At 34.2% G+C, this 22,270-nt stretch overlaps 1 protein-coding gene across 7 annotated transcripts in view; it reads right to left on the reverse strand.

Annotated features, from left to right (window-relative positions):
- The window catches only part of GRID2 (glutamate ionotropic receptor delta type subunit 2), a 1,344,144-nt gene that overhangs the window by 296,829 nt on the left and 1,025,045 nt on the right, over nt 1-22,270 (reverse strand). For all 7 annotated transcript variants that reach the window (XM_084973393.1, XM_084973394.1, XM_084973395.1 and 4 more), the window contains one exon: nt 18,289-18,601. In XM_084973393.1, the coding sequence (XP_084829519.1) occupies nt 18,289-18,601 (313 nt within the window). The remainder of the gene's footprint in view (nt 1-18,288; nt 18,602-22,270) is intronic.

Consider the following 22,270-nt stretch of genomic DNA (forward strand, 5'->3'; position numbering starts at 1 on the left):
CCATCAAAGGTTCTGACTTATTATTGCCACTTCCTTTTCTCCTCCTGTTCTCCTCAGTGATCAGAATGAATAGGTTTATGGTAGGCTAATGAGGCTAAAAAATTAGGACAGATTCAAGCAAACAAAATTAACACAAACAGAGTAAGAATTTAGATATCTGTAAGACCGAGGAAAAATCTTTCCTCTTTTGTCTTGGAAATAATTTCCTAAGACCAAGATACTTTTAAAGATGATAGCAGGAAGTAATCAACTTAAAATATAACCAATATAATTAATGGGAGATTTTGGAAGATGAAACATATCAGGAAGTTGATATTGCAAAGAAAAATTGTAAGGATAAGTAAATAAAAGAGAAAACAGGAAAATGAAGATCGCTTTCCTTAGACTTGTTCTGGGTGGTGGACTTTGATTCTATGCAATTAACTTGATTGCTTGGATTAATCAGCAAGTACAATTGCCACTTCTCTATTTTAATGGTCACAAATAAACTTTTTATTGTACCGGTAAAAAATTATAAGCCATAATTACTAAAATTATAAATAGCTATTTTTTTCTTTTCAAATTACTTTGACAAATAACTTTGTAACTAACCTGAGACACAGTAGGTTATATGCAGGTGAATAAAACCTTAATATGTGTTTTACATGCAAACGAAATGGTGAGTTACTTTTTTGTTTCCCTTTTTCCTGGAGACATATATTCACCTTGCTTCTCTGAATAGGTTTGCTGACAATAGAAAAAAAATGTACTTTTTGCTTCTTCCAGGTTTCACAAACTTCGAAATTTCTTCTATGCACATATGGCAATACACAAGAGACCTCTGCAATTGCTTGAGAATTCAGGCTGCTATTTGAAAATAGTAGACATGCTGGGTGATTTTAATGTGAAGATATTTTCTGAGGAGTTGATATTAATATTAATTACAGTCATATGACTAAGTTCTTGTGCAATTTTCTGCAACTTTTTTTTTTTATTTATCATTCTGCTCATGGTACAAACTTATTCTAACTCTACTGTGGAATAAACTTTTCAGCCAATATATCCTTCAGAAAATATTGGGTACTAGTAGACAAATAATGAAACCTAAACTAATCAAACTGAGTACTAACAGTCATTTTTGTGGTTTAATACCACTCTTTATAATCCTTTAGAGTCCACTTCTGCCTAATAATTTCTGATGACTGGAATAAATAACTTGAAGATTATTTGATTTTATTCTCACAAATGAATTTTTTTAAATTGGAATATTGGATGAGCTACTTTAGATAAATTTAGATCATTTGCTTTTTTCTTTTGTTCTCTCCTCTCTTAATGGAGCTATTGAATCCCCCCTACCCCCACCCAATTATTCTGTTGAACAACACAGCCCTCCTTTATAGGGAGATATATAAAAGTGTTGCTGCTGCATTTTAAAGTAATCTAAGAGCCTTGCTATAGTACACGGTATAATTTTATACCTTTATAAATACCAGTAGAGTACATTGAAATAATTGAGCTAACTTTCAGTTTGGTTTTCATCTATTTTCTTAACATGTTTGTTCACATAACTTAGCATTTTGTCCAAAGATTTAGCACTTTTTGCACATGGTAGTGCTGTCCTGCTTTATATGTCCAAGCAATTTCCTCTGTCTGACCATGTTAAAGTATCCTCAAGGAGTTCCTGCTGTGGTGCAATGGGATCTGTGGTGTCTTGGGAGTGCTGGGACCCAGGTTCGATCCCTGACCCAGCACAGTGGGTTAAGGATCCTGTGTTACCGTAGCTGCGGCTTAGATCTGATCCCTGGCTGGGGAAATCCATATGCCACAGGGTGGCCAAAAAAAAAAAGAAAAAGAAAAAAAAGTATCCTCAAAATATCTAGTGAAACACAGAATGTAAAGCAGCTATAATTATGTTATTGAGTCTCTTATTTTTCTAAATAAGTCCTTTAAAATAATATGGAGACTTACATAATTTAAAAAAAAATGTCTTTTTTTAGGGCTGCACTTGTGGCATATGGAAGTTCCAAGGCTAGGGGTTGAATTGGAGCTGTAGCTGCTGGCCACAGCCACAGCAAAGTGGGATCCAAGCTGCATCTGCGATCTACACTGCAGCTTGCAGCAATGCCAGATCCTTAACCCACTGAGGGGGGGCCAGGGATTAAACCCACATCCTCAGGGATACTAGTCGGGTTGGTAACCCACTGAGCTACAACAGGACCTCCAATATATAATTTTAATTGTTAAAAATGTGTAAATATGTAGCAGGGTACAATGTTCGGCTGAAAGTATTGAAACTCTTAGAAATGTACATGTATATATCATTTAACTCAGAAGTTGCATATCTAAAATAATTTCTTAAGAAAATAATCATGGATATATACAAAAATGGAACCACTAGAATGATTTTTCATAATTTTATAAATATATAATAATAAGGAATTTGACAAGTAAATTACACTTATGTACCCACATATACACACACATAATATAGGTTCTTATAAAGATTTATAAAAACATATAGTAATTAACTCTATCGAAGAATACCTTAATAAGTAGATATTCAGGATTATTGCTAATATAATTTTGTACACATTACACACAGTAGGAAATCATTGTTAATCCATATATTAATATATTTTCTGTTTTCTAACACCCACTCAGGGTGCTAAGGTCTACCATGTAGATTCTCTCTTTTTCTATTCTTCCTTCCATTTTTGTTGTTGTTGTTCCGGTTAATATTTCTCAGTCTAATACCACTTTAGCTCATCTACTTCAACAGCCTCATGATCTTGAAGCCATCCTTCACACTGTCTCTAAATAGCACAGATCATTTAGCTATTTGGATAAAAAGCTGTCGTGGCTTTAAACAAAGAACTAATCTAAAATATAACTCTTTCTTTGTGATTACGTCATACTCAGCCAGATCACTGGCTGTTAAAACTCTTTAACTCTTTAACTCTCATCAGCATAAATAAAATATTAAATTTAGGAGAATAAATGGCAATGCTTAAAGTGATGAGGAGGAATGACTTCTTAAACTCGAAAAAATATAACCCTAAAAATTGTTTCAAGCTTAAATATCCACATTTTTTGCGTTAAAGGGAGGTTTTCCAGCTAGAGCATCTTGATAAGCAATAACATGTCAAATTGAAGATCAAAAGCACGAGATCAAAGCACTTAAAAGAGCAGCCTGGGAGGATCCCTGTAAACTGCAGCTGAGTCTTCAAACCTCTCAGACCTGCAATAGGATTCCTACCAGCACTTTGTTTTTGTGTAACTTAATCATCAATAAATTAAAAATGGGAGAAACAAACTAGAGAATTACAGACTACAACACTTTGGAAATGCTTAACTTATAAATAAAGAGATGGTTGGAAAGCTGGAAGCAGTGTCATTTTTTTTTTCTCATAACCTATCTGTGAGAAACAGACAGCTTCTGTGCCCTTCAGAGGGATTATCAAAAAATCATCTGCACGGAAGCAGAAAAAAGGAGGGAAAGAGTTTTTAATAATATTTCAAGTTTTTTTTCTATAAAGTTTGTTTCATTTTATTTCAGTTACAGATGTTTCAATTCAAATATTATATTTTTAAAAAGGGATGTTATCTTTATTCCCCTTGGCTTTTCTTCCTTCACTTCCTAAGAATTCTCCGATTTCAAGTATTTTTATAGTATTGCTAAAAGACATAAAATAAATTAGACACGGAAAATGAACATCAAATAATCTTTGTGTTTGCTAGTTTGTTTTTATATCATTAAAAAATTGAGCTGCATTTTATAATGTCATAAAGGAAATGAAAATGTACAGTGTAATTTTAAATTAAAATGTCTCATTCCATAGGACTATTTAGCTACTACTTAAAAGTTAAAAAAAAAAATAAAGGGTAGATTATTGCTTTGGAAAATCATGTACTTTGGGTTATTTTCTGCCACCTGTGCATTACATAATATTGATTTTCAACTTTATCAACTGCTGCTATGAAATTTATTAAACTATAAAGACATACCAGGAGAAGGCATTCTAATATGTATGTAGTCTGTTAATTTATAAATTTATAACACTTTATGATGTTATTTGTTTGATATATGAAATTATTTGCATCCTGGATATCCACTTTTGTCATTATTTACAATTTTCTGTTTATAAGGTACCTAAATTCAATGACAGTCTCAGACAGTCACAGATTTAAGGTTTAAATTGCACTGCGGTCAGGTCTTAGAGTGAAACAAGTAAGTATAGCCAGCTTACAAGTTTGACCTCTGCAATTACTGCTCATTTTCTAAGCTTTCCTGGGTATAAATGCATGTTAAATTGCCTTCTAGTGCCAGGGAATGACTTTTTTCTTGGCCAAATTACTCTCTTTTGGTTCATCAGTTAGATATGTATTCCATGTAATTTAGTAGCACAAAAGTTACTCATTCCAACTTAAAAGTGTCCATCCTGGACATAGTATGTGGCCAGCTTCATTATCTTAAATTATGAAAAAAATGTGTTTGTGCTACTAAAGCAAGTTTTAATGCTTATCCTTTTTAATGAATTATTCAGGTCATAAAATATAATTTCTAACTTACTTAACCTAATTCAAGTCAGCATTTGCAGAATGTCAGTTGGGTCAATAGTAGCTCAGAAGAAAAAAATTAAAAATCAATGAACATCAGAGCAAACATTTTAACTTTTACTCTTTAACCTAACCCATTTCCTGTATTTTGAGGACTGAATATTAAAGACTCACTTTAAAATATTTAGTTTTTCAGAGCGGTCACTAATCTATACAGCTATTTACAACAACTGTAAAGGGACCAGTTGCACTATTTCCTGGTATCAACAGAAGATTTGACCTTGTTTCCCCATGGCTTAAAGATTAAGTATAGCCCCAATGGATGAACTGCACATCATTTTCAAAAGAAGGTTTTCTGAAAGATAACGCTGAGTTTGCAGATTCCTACTGTGGCTGAAATAGTGTCTATTTAATCTTATACTGCAGATGGGCTTTTGTGACCAAAAAGCCTGTGGTTTTTAAAAGTCAAGAAATTTTTAAATCAAAGAATTGGCCTTGACAAGGAAACCCGGTAGTAGAAAGTTATAGATTTTGCTTTCTGTGAGGGAAGCCAAAGAATCTGATGTTATTATGAATGTTAGCAAATTTCAAGATCTTTTTGAATAAAGGGAAGTATATGTAATTTCAAATGAATAAAACTAATAAGAAAGATCTTCAATTCCTTTACACAAAGAATATTCTATAGAGAACCTTATTTCCAGTGATTTTGGAATAGGGGACTTTTTTAATCCTACTCTGAAAGAAAGATATTATATTATTAGTGGTTTGGTTTGATATAGGAAAAAAATTGCACCGGGGAAGATTACTTAAAAGAAAATGGTTTTCTTCAGGTGCTGTCGCCACAAATAAAGCTAGAAATGTACCTCTTGCCCCTCTTGATTAACTGTTAATATGTTGTGTGAAATGAATAACCAAGCATTTGCTGGACCTGCAGAGTAGAAAACTGTGGGGCTAGATCTTGGAGTAAAGGTTTCTAAAAGGTATGATGGATTGGAGATGTATATATCTATCTATAGATATAGATATAGATATATAGATATATATTTCTCTTTAGGGCCTCACCCGCGGCATATGGAAGTTCCTAGGCTGGGGTCAAATCCGAGCTGCCGCTGCTGGTCTACACCAGAGCCACAGCGATGGAGGATGTGAGCCACATCTGTGACTTTCACTTCAGCTCATGGCAAGGCAGGATGCTTAACCCACTGAGCAAGGCCAGGGATCGAACCTGCATCCTCAAAGATACTAGTTGGGTTTGTTACTGCTGAGCCACAATGGGGACTCCCGGATTGGATATATTTTGTTACCAACATATATCTACCTAAATAGATATACATTTTACACCTATAAAATATAACCCATGACTCATTTAGATACAAACCTATGATTTTTTTGGAAACGATTAAATCCTCAAATATGGATTTGAACGCAGAACAAATATATATAGAACAGTTTTCTAATTAACACCCTCTAAAACAACCACTCCTGTGCTCCAGGGACTCACCATTACTCTCAAAACAGAAGCCGGATTCTACAAAGCACCAGTGTTATCTGACTTTCTGGCCCCCTATGGCCTCGCCTCCTCCTAAGCTATTCCTCTGGCCTCTTGGAGCAGGCTCTTTGCAATTGTGGTTCCCTACGCCAGACCACCCCTCCCTATTGATAGAGCGTATTCCTTCTTGTCCTCTAGGTCTTTGCTGCAATAACGAATTTTCAAAGACTTCAATGGTCCACTGAAAACCGCAGCCTTTCCATTTATACTCCAGTTTTCCCTCATTCTAAGGAACTTTTTTAAAAATAGTATTCAAACTCTGATATACTATGGAATTTATTTATTCATCATGCCTGCTGTTTGTTACCTGTCTCTCTTCACTACAATATAAGCAAAACGAGGGCATGAATCTTTGTTTCTCTTATGAAGGTAGTCCCAAGAGCTTGAAGGGTACCTGTCACATTGCAGAAATTCCATACATGTTGAATTAAGTGAATGATCTTTAATTTGGACCCCAAATACTTAAAGTAGCAAAGATGTTTCACTTTTTGCAATAGCTGTTATGACAATGAAGGCATGACAAACTTAACATGTTCTTTGCTCAAGACAGCATTAAATAAAGGAAGTTTATTCCCAATGTAAAATTTGTAGCCAGTGGTGTAGTTAATTAAGAGAAAATGTCAATAGAACTTAACATTGTCACAGGATAATGGTTCCTGCTGCTAGATATATGTCAAGAGAAAGATAAATAAGATGGAGTGATTTATTAAGCAGTACCACACTCCAGGCAATGCATTTCTAGAGGATTACAGCACTCCTTGGGTGGTGATGTAAGGCAGAGGCCTGAAAACTAAGCGGTCTTAACTCTTTAAGTAGTCCAACAATAGTTCAGAAATGTTGTGCTTATAAACAGTCCCTGCTGATACAGTAAAATTACTTTTTATTGGAAAAAAAAGAAGAGATCATCATGATATTATAAAAGATCTAACTTAAAATAGAATGCTATCAACAATCCTTTATAACTTTTTTTAATTTTCCTTAATTATGTGGAGAAATCATACTATTTTGAAATTTAAAAGCCAAAAAAAAAAAATTTAAGGGCACATCTATTTAAAATATAAGACTTCTCGAAAATTCTGTTTTAAGCAACAAATTATTACTGATTTAGGAAAGAGGTGATTTTTTTTCCAGCAAAGACTGTGTTAAAATAGTTTTGGGAAAAACACCCAAAGGTCTTTAATTCCTTTCAGTAATTTTAATGATATACTTTAATTTACTTTTATATTGTTGACACTGATTAACTAATATCACAGATGGTTTTAATTTAGAGTCAAACTTTTGGAATACTGGTATGGTACATTCTTTGCTTCCAATTTAACTCAGAATACTATCATGTGCTTTATTTTCTCAGATCAAAGTCACAAGTTTTACTGGTTACTGGGAAATTGTTTTCATCTTAAAATTAATTAATTAACCTTATATCTGGTATTATATATTCCAATGTTGTAATAATATAATAAGAATATACAGGAGTTCCCGTCATGGCACAGCAGAAACAAATCTGACTAGGAACCATGAGGTTGCAGGTTCAATCCCTGGCCTTGCTCAGTGGGTCAAGGATCTGGCGTTGTTGTGAACTGTGATGTAGGTTGCAGACACAGCTCAGATCCAGCGTTGCTGTGGCCCTGGTGTAGGCCGGCAGCAACAGCTCTGATTAGACCCCTAGCCTGGGAACCTCCATATGCCTCGGGAGCGGCCCTAGAAAAGATGCAAAGACAAAAAAAAAAAAAAAAAGAATATACAGTTAACTATTTTATTTATGATTCTCCAGAGCATTATATTGCATTTCGGAAGTATTTACAATATAAGTATTACATGTATGTTAATTGAAACCATAGTTAATTGATGTTCTTAAGTTTATGAGCATTCTATTAGGGAAATAAAATTTTTAGCATAGTATTTAACATAGTTACTGATATTTTAAAATAATACACTATTCTAGTTTTTAATACTGGCACTATGAGTATACTAAAATCATCATCATCATCATCGCCATTTTTATCTGGAAAGGATCAATGTGGTTCTGGACTGCCACCAATGGCAGTTTTTGAAGATTGCTTACTTCAGGAAAATTAGTCTTCTGTATGATGTTTATGTTTAATTATGCACTATTTTAGTCACGGAGCTCAAGATATAATTCCCCAAACAAAATACACATGTACAGTTTTCTTTTGATCCCCCTAAAACTTAAAATATAAATTGGAAGTATTCTGAATCAAAACTTAGAGTTCTATTCGAGTTCATTAATTTAGCCCATCTTTGGCTCTATTATGCTATGGTTTATTACAAGTACACGTGGTAATGATATGCTTGCATAGGGAAAATGTTCTTATAGTTTTTCATATCTAGTTGAATGTCATAAAGTTATTATGAATTTGTTAGCATAAGGTTTTTACTACAGACATTTCAGTAGCTGGACTGGCTTTCCTAATACATTTCCTTAAGCCTAATTACAATATGGTTCTTTAAAATACTGCTTATTTTCTGTGAAGTAGTAATGAGTATATAAAGCATTAAACAATGTGGCTGATTTCATCTCTTGCTGTAGATGGCAAAAACAGTGAGAAAATAATAATTACAATGTTGAGTGCTTATTTTATGTCATATACACAGTTGTGAGTGTTTTATATCCACAAACTCTTAATTTTTCAAACACCTCATGTACTAGGTAATTATAATCTGGGGAACTGAGGCACCTAGAGACTAAGAAGCTTGTCCAACATTACATAGCTAGTAAATGGATAGATACAGGATTTAAAACTCTCTCAATGAAACACAAAAGAGTTGTTTATTTGATAGGTATATTATACACTCATTGAATCTTATAGCTGAAAGAAAATGTGAAAATAATCTGACACTTTCTTTTATAGATTAGGAAACCAAGATCAAATGAGTTAACTGGCCAATTCATTTCTTCTACTGTCACAAGGCAAAAAAAAAAAAAAAAAAAAAACCAAAAAAGACAAAAACAAAACAGTTCCTAGTCTGCATGCCTCTCTTTGATAGGTCACGCCTAAGTATGCATATGACCTAAATGTAATGTACAAATGGCAGCATATCCATCAACTCCATGCCCATAATGACTCATGCTTTCCTCAGTTTATTAATTATGGTTTATGATGGAGTTACGTGTTTACTAATTTGTTTCCTATATTCACTGAAAGCTCCATGAAGACAGAGACCGCACTGTCCTATTTACTCCTGTGAGTAGATAAGTCATTCTTACTTAATATCTAAGGAGATGTTTTCTAGAGAATGAAGAACTTTAAATAATAAAGGTAGAAGAAGTACTTTTAGGAAATGCTAATGCAGAGTTTAAACAATGGATGCAATCATTAACTGCTAGAAAACAACGGAAGGAGGCAGAATAAACTGTGTAGCTGTCCCAAATGGAATGTTAATTTAGAGTCTGAGAGACATCACTATAAATATATAAAGAGACTACAAAGTTTGGTCACTCACAAGTCAAAGAGCAATTTCCTTTGTCTATAGTGCGGAAGTATGGATCATGCATTTGTCTTTTGTTACACCTTGATGCAAAAAAGAACAACTGCCATCAAGAAATGTCATTTACAAACAATAAACACTGATATATATTATGAGATACTTGATGTGAATTTACATTTTTATAAAACATTGGAGTTTCTCTGCCTTATAATTATGAAAAATTCAACTAGAGCCTGTGACATATTGAAGGGTATTGAACAAAAGTATCATAGGACCTTATTACCTACCAGTTCTGTAAACTGGAGGCAGGAATCCTAAATTCAGCATCATAGTTGGCTTATGAAGTATGCATCTTGGAGCGAGGATAAGCGCTAAGAGTCTTAATTTTCAAAACATGATTTCTTTTTTAAAATCTGTGGGAAGTTTTCCATACTTTTAGAAATACAACCAGCATTATGAGAGTTCTAACTGCATATTCACAGGTGAAGGGGAAAATGGATTCAGGTCAAACAAAAATTGGATTTCCAAATTTATATTCTAAACCAATGGTCTCTACTACCACGTGTAGTCTTTTGATCCCAGTGCTTTAACTTTGATTAATTCGAAGTCACCTTAAGAATAAATTTATCTTCAGTAATGTCTCTTCCTATACTCCCCAGACCCCCAGCTCACATGTATGTATGTATTCATTTATTTATTTATTTTTCTTTCAGTTTTATTTGGATATAACTGACATTCAGCACTGTACAAGTTTAAGGCGTACAGCATAATGATTTGACTTATATACATCAAAACATGCATATCACAATAGGTTTAGTGAATACGCATCATTTTGTACAGACACAAAATTAAAAACATTTTTTTTCCTTGTGATGGAACTCTTAGAATTTACTCTCCTAACTTTCATATAACATTCAGCAGTGTTAATTATATTTATCATGTTGTACGTAATATCCCCAGTACTTATTTATAACTAGACGTTTGTACCTTTTATCTACTCTCATCCAATTCCATCTCCCTCCATCCCCTCATCTCTGGCAATCACAATCTGATCTCTTTTTACATGAGTTTGTCGGATTGGTTTTTTGCTGTTCGTTTTTGAAGTATCATTGACCTACAGCACTGTGTTAGCTCCTGGTATACAACACAGCGATTTGATATTTACATGATAAAATGATCACCATAATAAGTCTAGTTGCTATCTGTCACCACACAAAATGTTACACGATTGTTGACTATATTCCTTCCCCACACTGTACATCCCTGTTCCTAATCTTACTACTCAACCTGAGGGGTATTGTAATACGGTGCTCTGAGAACCCCGAGAACTACTAAGATGTCAATGCTATTTTAAAGTATCTATGACTCCTGCTTTTTTACCATTTCAATTTAGATTTTTAAGAATATATTTTCTTATAGCACTTTGGAAAAGAAGGAAAACCAACTCAGAAAAATCTTAAGATCACCATTTCATTTTATAAAAATGTCTCTTGGAAACCACCCCTTTGTTTTCTTAAATACTAAAATAATGCTTTTAATTATGGTATGTACTTATAAGTAGTCTGAAGTAGTCGAGAAAATGTTGTTTTATACCAGTGCTTGTTTTATAAGCATTTTATAAACAGAAATCTGAATTGTGTCTCATGTTCCTTAATTACTTTTAACTCTTCAAAAGCCTAGTTTAGCATCAGAAAAGATTTTCTGGCTGTAATCATGACGAATTGATATTAAAATAAATGAAACCCAGGAGCTATTGTATGCATATGGTTCATGGAATAATTACTGGGGAAATCATTACAGTTCATTGGGAATGTAAACAATAGCTTTATATCTTAGCATCACCACATTGTTTTCTGGCCACACAAATTACTCACTCCCAACACTTGTAACGACAGAATTTAAATAGTCTCTGAAAGTAGGGAAGTTCAACTTTTTCTTTATTGTTGGAGAATTCTGGTGATAAAAAGAAAGAAAATGAGCACCTTGTCAGGTTTTAAATCAGCATGGGCAAATTCGCAAGTAGATGTGACAGCACCCAGAGTGCTCGGCGCTCTGTTTGCTAAGGACTGTCAATCATAATTAGCAACAACAGAGATGTCGTTTGAACCTAAATAAAAATTACAGAGAGCCTTTTCGAGTTCATATCTGCAAGAACAGAATATAGAAAAACACTTGTCTCCACAGCCCAGTTAACCTGTCACTGGGAATTACTCTCATTTTCTCTGTGTTCATTAGGGTCAGTAAACAGCAGAGCTGGCCAATATCATTTTTGTTATATTCAAATTGAATGTGAAGTATCAGATAACGTTACACAGAAATGGCTTTAGCTATTGCATTTCAAGGCTTGAATCCTTTGGGGTCTTGTGACTAGGACATGGGCAAATTTCATGTATTTGATATTTGTACTATTAAAATGGATGTCTTTTTGAGTTATTCTTCTTTTTAAAGTTTTACGGAGACACTTTCTCATCAGCAGTCTCTTCTGTTGTCTAATTTGATAGAGAAGAATGTCTGACCCTTCTTTTTGTGGGGAAAAAAGAAAGTCGTGATTCTCTGGAATAGTGTAATCCATCTGGTAGTGGGAACAGCTCTTCATTTTCCTCCAAAGTTGTCCTGGGATCTCAAAGCCAGTGGGTTGCCTCTCATATTAACTCTTGTGCAGCGGCCATCAAGTTATCTTCTACCATTTCTTAAAGGCCCTCTTTCTATTCATCACCAGCCTCTCTGGGACTATTTGACCCCTAAGAAAGTTATCAAAGGAACTTTCCTCCTTTAATCCGTTCAATAATTCTGTCTGCTCCTCTCATCAAAAGTTGTTTATTTGGTTCCCATTTGGCTATGGTCCAGGAACATGGTGTTGAACATTCCTGCAAGAACTGTATCTTATTTATGATCATATTCAAAATATCTAGGTTGCACGTGGCAAATAGTCTCTCCAAGGAATATTTATTAAGCCAGTTAATATTGTTAATTCCTTTTTTCTCTTTTGCTCTCCGTGTTCCTGGCACGTAATGCTCGCTGGTAAATAAGCCTATGTGATAGCCTCAAACATTTAACATGACTATAAATATTTATAATTCATAGAATAGACAAAAACCATCTGAGGTAAACTCTGAAATTTCCCTGTGCAAGTAAACAGCAAACAGATTACATACAATCACACGTGTGAACAAATCACAGTGGCCCTTCATGACCCATATGAAATTAAGAGTCACTGACCATATACTCAATAAAGGGATCTTCAAAAATCAAGCCCCAATTTTTTAAAGTATGTTGATTGCAGAGAGATATATGTAGGCATAGAGATAAGGGAGGATATAAAATGGCAACAAAACTTGCATCAAATTGGTCTCTCATTCATGCATTAAACTGCCTAATTCACAAGCTCTAATGTTCTAGCCAAACAGATGTACTAAGTTTATCTCTATAATGGACCATACTGCTTTTGCACAGTTGGATTCCCTGAGCTGTTTTTCTGGCATGCTTTGAAGTTACAGAATTTTTTAAGAAATCAGGATTAGTAAACAACTCACATATATTTAACATTTTTCTGTTTTCAGCTGTCCCTGAGCTCTTTTTTTCAAATGTCTATCTGATAATACATGAAATGCCTCTTTATTCCTCAATCTGGTGTAGTGGCTCAATAAAGACTATAATTTTGAAATAGTTGCTGTACTTCTGCTTAAAAGACTATATTTTTATTGCAAATTACCACTAATTTCAACTTCATTGCCTATGCATGGACACCGTCACTGATTGATTCTTTTTTTCATAAGGTTGGTGAGCCTTTTCTTGATTTATTTTTAATCAAAGCATAAAGATGCTCTCAATATCTTTTAATGAATTCACCTTTTCATTGTTAGCAAGGGGAAGAATAGCAGCATTTCAAGATGAGGTAGTTAATTATATGCATTTCAGCATGATTCATCATTATGAATTTGTATAAATGTACAATCAACCTACAAGCTGTACAATTTATTTAAGGGAGCAGCTGAGATAGAAAAGTGCTTAACATATTTATAACTTTTGATATCCGTAGCTTGTTTACTGAACTAGAAAAGCATGCTAACCATATGGATAATTTTATTTATCTTTTTCTTTTGGGTGTTCTCCAAAACTTGCTGAGATTTGGCCACCTGGAGACAGAATTTAGAAAGCCAATGTGTAAGCTTGTCAAATTCTCAAAAACAAGCCTTCAACCAATGGGAAACTTTATGTATTTCATTTTAGCTACCTAAAAAAATTCACCAGTGGAGATGTTTCCAATAACTTCCTATTTTGTTTAAGTGAGTTTAAGGTCATTGGGAAACAGATTATAATCTAATAAATACATTATTGTTATTAACTCAATGCTTGATTTGTTAAATATATAGCATTTATTTATTTAGTTATCAGCATGCATTTGTTAAATGCCCAATATATGCAAGAGACTGACCCTAGACAAAGATAAATAAGATGTTATCTTGTGTTCAAAGGACTTAGGTAGGGACAAATAAAAAAAAAAAGGTAATTACATTATAGTTGATAAATACTATGATAAACATATCTTTTAGACCGTAGAAGATGGTCCCTAATCCTAGCAAGGATTTCCTGAAAGACGGGAGATCAAAGCAAGAATTAGAAGATGTACAAGAATTTGTCATACGAAAGCAGAGAGGGGGAGTAGAGATTACACAGGTGGTAATAAAGGCATTTCAGGAATTGAAAAGAGTTGAAGCAAAGGCAGAGGCATGACACAGTTTTGTCTTGTGTTTAGGGAACAAAAACTATTCGGAGTAACTGGACAATTAAATGTGAGGCATGAGTTACAGGAGATGAGAATCAAGCACTGGACAGGAGCCAGATGGTGGAATACTGTTCACATTCTAAATAACTTTTAAACTGTGGGCACTGGGGAGCCAAGGAAATAGTTGAAGAATATGAATTATGTGGTTAGCTCTCCATGATAGTAATAACTGGGGTGTAAATGCAAGTATGTGGAGCTTATATTTACAAGAGACACAACTGAAAAAGAAATCCCTGCTATGAGATTCTTGTGGTTCAGATAAGAAATGAGGAAGGCCTAAATCTAGGTGACGATCTAGGTAAGAAGAGCATGCCTAGAAATGATTAGGAGGTAAAATTCACAGGACTTGATTATGGTTGTATATAAGGATAGAAGAAAAGGATATCGAAACTGTTTTCCAAATTGCTAACATGTTTGCCTGAGTGGTTGGTAATGCTTCAGCTAGAATAGAGAATATGAGATGTATAAAGTAAATTCAATTATTGGCATGCTGGCATTTGTGGTACCTCTGGTTCATCCAGAGAGTAGTCTGGTGAGCAGCTGGATATGTAAAGCTAAAATTCAAGGATGAGGGATAGAGATTTGGAAGTCATCTGAATATTGGTAGTTTTGAAAGCACGCACAGAAAAATGGGATAAAATGGGAAGAAGAAAGATAAAAACAGAGGTTAATTACAGCTAGCTATACCATCTTCTAATTCCAGTCAATGCTCATATCTATCAATATCCTGGTTATCTCTCCTCATTTATTGATAATTTTGGCACATGGCTTATTCTCTTCCTCTCCAATCCAAATCAACCATCATTCTAGATGGTTCATCTAATCCTCTGGGCTCTCAGTTGATCAGCTGTGAAGTTCCTTATCAGCTGTTCAGGAATCCACATCTACTTACCTATAATTTGTCCTCTCTCCACTGTTCCCTTCCAAAAACTTTAGGCTCAAGGGTCTCATTTGTAAGCACAAATTTTAAACTCACACTGATGTTTCCACTGTTCTTTGGCCTCATTACACAACTTAAAATAGATTTACAAGGAGATCCTGCTGAATAGCATTGAGAACTTTGTCTAGATACTCATGTTGCAACAGAACAAAAGGTGGGGGAAAAATGTAATTGTAATGTATACATGTAAGGATAATCTGATCCCCTTGCTGTACAGTGGGAAAATAAAAAAATTATAAAAAAAAAAAGAACTCCCTCTCTACCACTACCCACTACTCTATTACTTCCTTCTGTTTTGTTTTGCTTTTTTATTTTTTTTAGGGCCACACCTTTGGCATAGGGAAGTTCCCAGGGTAGGGGTCCAAGAGGAGCTGTAGCTGCTGGCCTACACCAGAGCCATAGTACTGTGGGACCTGAGTCACATCTGTGACCTACATCATAGCTCATAGCAATGCTGGGTCTTGAACCTACTGAGCGAAGCCAGGGATCAAACTCACGTCCTCATGGATACTAGTACTGAGTTTGTTACCGCTGAGCCATGGCGGGAGCTCCTATTACTTTCTTTTTTTTTTAAATAATGATTTTTATTTTTCCATTATAGGGTTTAGTGCTCTGTCAATTTTCTACTGTACAGCAGGGTGACCCAGTCACACATACATGTATACATTCCTTTTTCTCACATTATCATGCTCCATCATAAGTGACTAATATAGTACTTTCTGCTATATTCTCACCACTGATCCTTCCATTTTTTTAATTTCTCCATGTATCTTAGAACAGTATTTCAACCACCATCTTGCCAATAATCTAAAATAATTTGCCTTGTTATCATTTTTCATGTGCCTATCTGCAATCTAATTTATTTTTGGTTTTCATTTATTTAGTAAACACTTACGTGACACATACAAGTTATTGTATCTAAGAACTTCACTTTTTAAACCATTTTAATTCTCATAACAAAGCCATGAGGTGGCACATCCAGGGTGCTGCTTGCAAGAGAAGCTCACACCATGGTATAAATTTGACATCTCCAACCTGGACTACAAAACTCTTCTGTTTCATTGACTCTTTTCTTTATTTTGGGGATGCTCTCTATGGAGAAATCAAGCATCATATTATTGGAAAGCCAAACTATCTTATGGAAAAACACCACAGAGGAAAACTGAGGCCACCATCTCTCAACCAGCATTAACCATTAACATGTGAGTGAAATGAAGAAGCCTTCAGATGAGTTCAGCCTCTTGATTTTGAGTTGTCTAGCCGAGACTTTAGATATCATGGGCAAAGATACCATTGAAATCTCCTCTACCCATTCCTTTCCTTAAGGCTCTCTCCTAGGCCATTTGTGGTCCTCAATCAGGAATATTCAGTTGAGAGTAACTACTCTGTATGATCTTATTCACTCCTATGGCTTTAATTACTCCCTACATGCCAATATTTCCTAAATATTTACATGTTTAGCCAAGATGTTTCTTCTCTGCTTCTGATAGGTGTATCAAACCACTAGCAAGCATCAGAAATATGCCCTTGGATATTTCACAGATACCTCAAACTCTAATGTATCAAAATGAATGCATCACTTCTGCATCATATTGGCTCCTCTTTTTTTTTTTTAATTCAGAAAGTGATGTCAACATCCAATACGCATAATTTCCCAATCCAGAGACCTGGTATAAAACCTCCTTCTTCTTTAGTACAAATTCCCGACTACTAAATAATTTATTAAGTTCTATTGATTCTAATTCATCAATAAATACCCTTCTCTTGATTCTCAGTGCCATCTTACCTTTGTGTGAGCCACAGTAAACCTCTACTTAGTTATTATAATACTCTCATAATATGTCTCCTTTGCCATATTGTTCTTTTTCAATTTTCTCCACACTATAATCAGAATATTTCTATAGTATAAATTGTATAATCAGTGCCTAGAAAAGACCTTAAATAAATAGTGTAGATTAAATACTTACTAGATGGGTGGTTAATGAATGGACCAAAAAATATCTGTGATAAAATATAACTTTTATCAGAGCCCTTGATGCAGAAAGGTACAGGTGGAAAAAAGCATTATTATGTAGGTTTAAGGGGTATGTTTTAAGTGAGAAAGTAGAGATGAAAAGTCTAGACAAACTTTATGATTAGTCAAATGAGACCAGAAAGAATGAAATTTAATGGAAGATCCAATATCAAGTGTGAACAAAAAGTATGATGTCATTGAGAGTATAAATGTTAAGGCAAAATCATCATGTGTTTCCATTGTGACATGCATATTTCACCTTCCCAATACATGTGGTAAGTTTTAAGAAACTATAAATCTCTTACATATGATTTATTTCATTTTCTGTGATGGCAGTAGCCTCCAATAAGGGGTTCAGTAAGTATTATTCTATTCTGAAACAGTGAGAGTCAAAGAATTAACTAGACAAGTTTAAAGAGAGAGTAAGGCAGATAGAATATTGAACAAGAGTGACAGTCTTTAGAATATAATGAAATTGTAAGTTAAGTCATTGGCAAAGGCTATATACTAAAGTGAAAGACAAAATTTCTTATTAGAATCTTAAAGTCTTTTTACTGCCAATGAATATTTCTAATGTGTGAAATAATGTCTCTCAACAAAGAGCACTTTTCAACATCTCCTACATCTGTAAATAATTAAACAGAATCTGCTTTGGTTGTAAGTATTTTCATTCCAGTAAGGCTATTTCTCAGGATGTTAGAGCTTAGGAAGGAAAAACCTTATCTTGAATTTCTTGTGAACCTTACCTCTGACATTCATTTTTGGCTTTGTTGGTGAAATTGAACTTAACATCAAAAGAAACCAAACCTTTTTTTTTTTTTTTTTTTTTTTTTTTTTGCTGGAAATCTGCTGTTTGAGGTCCATCAGGAAAGACTAGGAATATTCTTTTCTGAGATTGCTGTGAAGACCTTTTAGAACACTGAGTGATGGCAAAATACAGAAACTTTTTAAACTAAATTCTCAGCATATAAAGCATTGCATGTCATTTTTATACTTAAACACATTTTGCTCCTTACCTTGCTGTACAAAGGATCCATACACAAACCACATGGAGTTGTAGAGAGTAGTAGACGTCATTGATCCCATTTGTAAGCGTGGAGGATTAAGCCAATTCAGGAGGTAGACCAGAAGACCCACGAGAAGGACTGTGCCAGCAATGCAAGCCCATAGAGAGAGATCAAATGGTGCAAGACAGGCAAACATATCCACTGTCTTCTCAGCCCTTCGAAGTAGGACCCCCACTGAGTAGTCCATGTAACGTGTTGTAAAGTCCACCACATTCTCACGGTCTGGGGTAATGGTTAAAGCAGAAATCCCTATGTCGGCTCTCTGAGAAAGTGAAAGAGAAAGAAATACATTAACATTCTGGAAAACAACCTGATTTGTGGCACTCTACCTTGTCTTGAGGAAACAAAATGATATCTCAGCAACATCTTAAGCCTTTTTACACACACTGAAAAACACTGCAGAGACTTCTTAGAAAAGAGAGCTACTTGTGAATTTTGCATTTCCTACTGCAAAACTTGGCCCACCAGAGTTAGACAAATTACCTTGTTCATATTATCAGTGCATGTGAAATCAGTGAAGAATATTTCAGACGTGGACACTATCTGAAGGAAATTGTCTTCTTTCCTTGGGTCATTTTATCAAACCATCACTAACACAGTGCAAAGGTAAAATTTATTTTAAGGAATTACTTTTGAGAAAAGGTTCTCAAGATATTCAATATGTTCTTAACTTATAAATTATTGGGTTAGTTATTTTAAAAATTCAACATGGCATTTCATCCTTCATTTAGATTTCTCTGCATCAAAATTTATGTTATTGGGCTCTAAATATATTAAGAGTTTATTAGAACTTTCATAGCCCTAAGTTACATCATATGTTGGGTGTATCTATCGTACTTTTATTTTTTAAATCTCAGAAACATTTTAATGAACAGTTAAAGATTAGGGAAACAGGTAATTCTTCTTGGAGTGATAACCATTATTCTCAGTGTGTGTCTCCTTAGATCCTTAGTGTTGGCAATCAAAAACCCTGCAAATGCTATTTTACATATATAAAGCACAGAGCAGAACTTCAGTGAGAACAGAGAAAATTACTTGGCATTTAAATTCTTTGTGAAAACTTATTTATTTATGTCTTTTTAGGGCTGCACCTGCAGCATATGGAAGTTCCCAGGCTAGGGGTCTAATTGGAGGTATAGCTGCCTGTCTACACCAAGGCCACAGCAACAGGGGATTCGAGCCATATCTGCAACCTACACCACAGCTCACAGCAACGCCGGATCCTTAACCCACTGAGCAAGGTCAGGGATCAAACCCATGTCCTCATGGATACTAGATGGATTTGTTTCCACTGAGCCACGATGGGAACTCCCGAAAACATATTAAAATTTGAAAGATGCATCTTGTTTGAAATAATGATTTGAGGCTGTGACTAAAGCTGTAGGAAGCTCCTTCCAGACAAACAGAAACAATAATAAATTGTTGAACATTTTCATTATTATTTTCTCTTTCTAAATAGTCCTATGAAAGAATATAAAAACTGGTTTTATTGCTTTTGGAAGAATAAAAGATATGAAAGGTAACATGCCTGGTGGAATGCTAAACCAATTCAGGTATCTAGTCTCTGAAGTAATAATGGCCTCAAAAAGTCTAGCTACAGTTGAGCTGTGTGTGTGTGTGTGTGTGTGTGTGTGTGTGTGTGTGAACCCATCCATACATATTTGTTGCTAGGCTTAGTGTTTTTAAATAACTTTTCTCACTTAATCCTTAGAATGAGGTATGAATTATGTTTCCCACTACATGTCATAGATAAAGAAGCTAAAACTTCGAGAGTTTAAGTAATTGATTTAGTTCTCACAGTTAAGAAGTTTAGAAGCCAGATATTAAAGCAATGTTTTTTTCTGACTCCAAAGCCTGTGCTCATAACCACTTTACCATATTGTGAGAAATCACTCATTTTCCAAATGACTCATATTGTAGGCAATTAGGATACCTGATTTTAGGGCAATTTTTACCTTAAAAGAGTCTGAAATTTTGCTTTTCTTAATGTACTATTTACATTGCAACAAGGCTATATTAGCATAAGGCCTATGAGTTTAGGATTATCAACTCAGAGGTATTAAGCTTAGCAACACTATATGGAAATGAATATTCAGAGAAATAATTATTGCTTTCATGTTCATATATTTACTTTGTATAGCTTAGTTGCTAGGAATTGGATCTTTTCAGAATGAAAATTCAACCTGTATCTTTAGCTCTCTAGTCCTATCTATTTTGAGCTTCAATTTATTTATTTGTGAAATGAATATAACGATGATTAGTATGACTATTGTTAGCTGACTCATTTATCTCAATGTTAATGGTGAATAATAACTCCTCAAAATTCAATTAGGCTCTCAGAAAGTGCATTTCCTTTTTCAGGATATTAAAGTACAGTGGATCAGTAACTTATAAATTGATGTAGTAGTGACCCAAAGCATTTTATGACTCAACTAAAGTCAGAAAATTCCACCTAAGGAGGAATTTGCTGACATGTTGACTGAATATTTGTAAATGTTCATAAATATTTTTATAATAGATAATTAAATGTCTTACATTTAAATGATTATGAATTGGAATAGTCACTATACCAATTTTAATAATATTTATTGTATGTATCACAGTGAATTTCTATAATGTAATGAAAATATCTAGGGAATATTGTGTTTGTATTATTTTATTTTGGAAAAAAGGAGCTTATTATTTCATATGTGCTAAAATATTTATTTTTTCATTTTTTAAAGTTTTATTGAAGTATAATTGATTTACAATGTTGTGACAATGTCTGTTGTTGTAGAACAAATTGATTCAGTTATACATATACATACATCCATTCTTTTACAAATTCTTTTTCCATATAGATTATCACAGAATATTGGGTAGAGTTCCCTGTGCTACATAAAATATTTATTAAATATAATAATGGCTTGTCTTAGTTCTATGGAGAACTTCCTAACTTCTGGTCTACTTTCCACACTTGGCTATTCTGTTTCCAAGAAGAAATTTCCTGTCTCTCTGTGAACATATTAGAATCACTTAATGGGCTTTTTCAAACTGCATAAATGCATTTACACATACACACAACACATACCCACACACACATATTTTCCTGTCTCTGAGATTTGTATACACCTTCCTAAGGAAGTGCCTTCCCTCCTGCCTCACTCTTTCTATGATTTGTCTCTGTATGTGTGTATACGTATGTCAACTCACTTTTCATATGCTTAGCTTCATAAAACATTTCATTTTCTCACTCCCCTTATTTCTCAGATGATATCCATTGCTATTTTTGTAGAGAACACAGAAATATCCATTGCTATTTTTATAGAAAACACAATAATAAGTTAAAATTCACACTTATTTCTACATCTCAACCTGTATCCCACATTCCGCCTATTTAACTTCTATTTGCAATAGAGCAGCTGTCCTCCCATCTAATGCCAACCTGCCATCAGTAAATTTCTCAACCACTTCCCTCCATTTCAGGTCCTTAAACTTCTCTTAAGTATTCAACATCATCCTATCAACTGAAGATACCCTATGAAAAGATTCTTTACCTTTTTCTCATTAAAATAAAAAAAAGAGAAAAGCCTTTCCTTCTACTATGACCTCTGACTAGCCATAACTACCCTTTCTCTGTTTATTTTATTTATTTATTTATTTATTTATTTATTTATTTATTTATTATTTTTTAAATAGTTATTTCCCCAATACGATTTTTTTTTCTACTGTACAGCCTGGTGGGGACCCAGTTACACATACATGTACACATTCTATTTTCGCACATTATCATGCTCCATCATAAGTGACTAGACATAGTTCCCAGTGCTACGCAGCAGGATCTCATTGCTAACCTTTTCATGGTCAGTTTTCCCTAAAGATTTGTCTCTATTTCCACACTTCCCAGTCTCTCTGGGAAGACTCTTTCGTATCCGTATTATTGAATAATCTA

Source organism: Sus scrofa, chromosome 8, assembly GCF_054392235.1.
Source record: "Sus scrofa isolate SSC_HxYL_T2T_F1_AM1 chromosome 8, Sscrofa_HxYL_maternal_Yorkshire_Landrace_v2.0, whole genome shotgun sequence".
NCBI lineage: Eukaryota > Metazoa > Chordata > Mammalia > Artiodactyla > Suidae > Sus > Sus scrofa.